This window comes from Diplotaxodon limnothrissa, linkage group LG2 (assembly GCF_057381915.1).
Source record: "Diplotaxodon limnothrissa isolate DT_005_m linkage group LG2, D_limnothrissa_male_GT1.1, whole genome shotgun sequence".
NCBI classification, from domain to species: Eukaryota; Metazoa; Chordata; class Actinopteri; order Cichliformes; family Cichlidae; genus Diplotaxodon; species Diplotaxodon limnothrissa.
In genome coordinates, this window is record NC_140597.1 from 36728434 (window position 1) to 36732645 (window position 4212).

A 4212-nucleotide genomic window follows, 5' to 3' on the forward strand; every position below is an offset into this window, starting at 1 on the left:
TTGCACGGGAATGCTGAAACGCATTTGCACCCTCATAACAAAAGAGGGAAAACGGATGGGAGGGGGTCGGTGACAGGCTCCAGCGGGGGGGGAGATTTCTGTGCAGGTGTCCTTGTATTTTCTGACACCTCGGAGACAGGACTCGACCGTAAGTAGCCTAAGACTGTTGAGGAAGAATCAAAGCTGATAACATAATAAATGTTTGATCTACCATGAAATCCGAAAAGAGCAGCAACGGAAAGATATGCTCGTCTGGATGAGAGACCCCCGCTGGGTAAAGACACGCAGCGTATGTTAGCTGAGCCGTGAAAGCTCGCTGCCATTGACTGGAGCTCAGGCTGAAATGGGAGCAAAGCGATGAAGACCGATCGCAGGGGAGTGAGCATCCTCGAGCAAAAATATCGCATCACTGATCATTTCACGTTATTAGACATCAATTCCAGATTAGCAGAACGCGATATTTGCCACTACCCGGACAATTCGCCGTCGATGCAAAGGGTTTGAACGGTGGCATTTATCTCTTTTTTTCCCTTCTGTTTTTCATTCTGCAGATGTGCGCTGCAAGAGGAATATGGCCTGTTCGATGGGTGAAATGTTGAGGGATTAATCACTGATCATGATGAAAAGCAAATCAGTGCTGACCATTTCCAGCTACTCGTGGATGAGTCTTCTGGACTATTTTCACATGTTATGGATGATATGTCACGTTAGATGAAATGTATTTCAGGACAGTGTGCACCTGAAAATCACTGACTAAGACTACCTGCTACAGCAGCTTATTGTTCTCACTCCCTAAAGATCAAAGCACCCCACAGCTGCTTTTCTCTCCTGTTTAGGATGGGACTAACCTGACTTTATGTTAACACTCTGCTGGGCGTCACATGAACAATGTCAAGTTCTCAGCAGCCTGATGTGGGCACAAATGTCACTGATGTTCCTGGGCAGCTTGGTTTCACCAGCTCCAATCAGGGCCCGGTCTGGTCCTCCATTGTTAACAGTGTGGTGAAGATGGTGCTCATATCTCTGATTGTCTGCGTGTCTTTGTTTGGGAATGTGATTGTTCTGCTGGTGTTCCAAAGGAAGCCTCAGCTCCTTCATGTGGCCAACCGCTTTGTCCTCAACCTCCTCCTGGCAGACCTACTTCAGACTATATTAGTCATGCCCTTTGCTATTGCAGCTACCATGCCAAGTGTGTGGCCTCTGGATGCTCGGCTGTGCCAGGCCCTGGTGGTGCTCATGCACTTGTTTGCATTTGCAGGGGTTAACACCATTATAGTTGTGTCTGTGGATCGCTACCTGGCAATTATTCACCCTCTTTCTTATCCCACTCGCATGACCCCTCACTTGGGCACCAACCTGATCATCTGCACCTGGGTGCTCAGTTTCCTGCAGAGCACACCTCCTCTCTATGGCTGGGGGACCATAGACTTTGACCAACATCACAATATCTGCTCAGTGGTGTGGTCTTCTAGTCTGTCCTACTCTGCTGTGGTGTCTACCTTTTCTTTCTGGCTTCCTGTGCTCATCATGCTCGGATGTTACTGGATGGTTTTCAGGGCAGCCCGGAGGCAGAACGCTCTTGTACACCCCATACAGACACAGTCCTACTCTCAACCCTGCCCGCAGGACTTCCAGGCACCTAGCAGCCCACAGCAGCGATGCCAGCCCCAGCAGCCCAGTTCACCGGAGGGACCTTACTCAGCCAGAAGATACCCAGTTCGAGTTAGACACAGGCGTTTTCACTACCACTGCAAGGCAGCCCGTGTGGTTTTTGTGATCATGGCTTCATACATCTTCAGCATGGGTCCTTACACCATTCTGAATACTATATCTATGTTCACCAGAGCAGCTATACCCTCATGGTTATCCTCCCTTGCCCTTGTACTCTTCTTTTTACAGTGCTGCCTACATCCTTATATTTATGGCTACATGCACCGTAGTGTAAGAAAGGAATTTCTGGCTTTACTCTGTGGGTTGTTCTGCAAGCAGGGCCGTCCCAACCAGAGCTCTGCTGTGGAAAGCTGCTTCACTACGACTGAGGGACGCTCCACCGCTCACCCTCACCTGCCCAGCTTGGCTGCTCGAATCGTCCCCCTGCGGACATGGGAAGAGTGCACAACATCGTCCTCTCCCACTTTTGAGAGGAAGTCGAGAGACAGTCGTAAGGAGACCACCTCTACCAGTATCAGCTCTGAGAAGGAACTTACAGTCAACAGCAAACAAAGCACATAAACTGCCATGCATCAGACAGACCATAGTTGCTCTTACTTTAGGACGCTGTCATGCAGCATGTTCATAGTTCTCAGCAGGTCGCTGGAATTACAAACAGAAGTATCATCATTTATCACCAACATATGATATTTTACCACTTTGTTAAAATCTCTGTTAAGTTATTGCTACTGGGAAAAACCTAGGCACAGTAGTTGTTGTGTTAATGTGTAAAAGAACAAATTGTAGGAAAGAGTTATTGTGTTTCATATGTAAATGCATTTTTAAGCGTTACCACATGTGCCACATAAAGACTGTGTGCAGCTGTTAAAGTTTGTGCAATCCATCATTCTTGCAAACATAATAATGCTTGCGAGAGTGAACTCACTACTGTTATTTAAAATGGGCATTTAAATCAGTCTAAATTCAAATTATTCTCAATCTGCACGTGTAAAATAGGAAGTTGCTCTTATGTTCGGACCACTCTAATTATCAGATGTCTCTGATGGCGTGTAAATCTGCTGTATCCACACAATTGTCTCCTTTAAACTTTTTGTGTCCTGCTGGAGGTGCAGGATAGCGGACCTTGTCTGCAAGCAAATTTTGCTTGTAATTTTCCAACTCAGGGTATTGCTTGTAGGAAAAAAAAGGAATAGATCCCACCTTGAACCTCGGGTGGGAGAATATGTGTTAAAGTCCCTATCACAGTGACTGCTCTTAGTCGCAAAGCGCCTTTTGAAAAAACAATTAGAAAAGTGATTTATTGTGCCTGTCAGTGAGAGCTTACAAGTGTTGGTGATTCCCTTTCTCTCATGGGATGGCCACACATTCACGTTTGTCTTAGTCCTTTGTTTCTTTTATCTACAGCGTAACTGATGTGGAAATTTTCCTTTTATTTCATACCACTTAATATTTGGACTCGGTGTTTGATGCCTTTCAAATGTTGGCGTGGGGAAAGGGGCGAGTATTTTTGTGTGATAAAAACATGCATGTTGCAAGATCTTTAACAGATTTCTTATATTCCATTGAGCACTTGTAGACTTGTGATGATACCTCATGATAAAGTATTTCTAAAGGAAAAGAAACTGTGTGCCTAAAGCCACGGATGCTTGCCACGACTCCTCTCAGAGAAAGGTAAATCATTAAGTTAGAAGTTTGCTATGATCCATCACCATATTATGTGCATTTATTTAAGTGTCTAGTGCCAAGTTTCTAGGTACCTTCTCAGAAAATGAAAAGAAAAAAAAGATTTGGCACAATGTGCTCCTGGTGTATTCTTATCACTAGACTGTCGTAGTTTCTGAGATCTGTAATGTACTTCACCTTGAACTATTTAACAGGTTACTGAGCAAATTCAAACTACAGTATTAAAAGTTGACAATCAAACTTGGGTAACGAGTTTGTTAGAGGCTCTGTAAAGGACAGTGTGTGTTTAAGTATACTAAAATATAAGATAAAATGTTTAATAGCCTTTGAAAAGTGCATATTTTTGTGATTTCTATTGTGCTTTTGTAATATTTTCATTTTCATTATTTAACATCAAACATTGTCTGTTGTTTAATAAAAGTACATTATATGTAATGCGTACAAAAGCATGACTTTACATGCAACATACCAAAAAATGCTTGAGTATCAGGCTGGCTTTAGGTTTGAGAAGGATCTTAAAAAGCACATTGAGCTATTTGCATTCCTTCCTGGATCTCTTTATAATCTGCTGACTTTTGAGTGGGTTAATAACAGAATTTAAGACTAAATCTACAAACCTTGTTGGACTTAAGAAGTGTTCAATTTTTAAACCCTTACTTAAGTACATGTTTCACAATTTGAGGTTATATGTTTTGCACAATATTTTGTTTTAAAATAAGAAATTTATGATTAGATTTTTTTTTATAAAATATTCAATCACTATCTGTGACTGAGGAGCTAGGGCAGGGCTAAGAGTAGCACATTGCACTGCATCAATAATTATCTCTTTTACAGCGTTCCCCCAAGCACATTATTTTG

The 4212-nt window shown here is 42.9% G+C and overlaps 1 protein-coding gene across 1 annotated transcript; it reads left to right on the forward strand.

Moving 5' to 3' along the window:
* Positions 1-888: 888 nt before the first annotated feature.
* gpr101 (G protein-coupled receptor 101) lies at positions 889-2232 on the forward strand. The gene has a single exon (XM_085372837.1). The coding sequence runs from the start codon at positions 889-891 to the stop codon at positions 2230-2232; it is 1344 nt and encodes a 447-aa protein (XP_085228963.1).
* The last annotated feature ends 1980 nt before the right edge of the window (positions 2233-4212 follow it).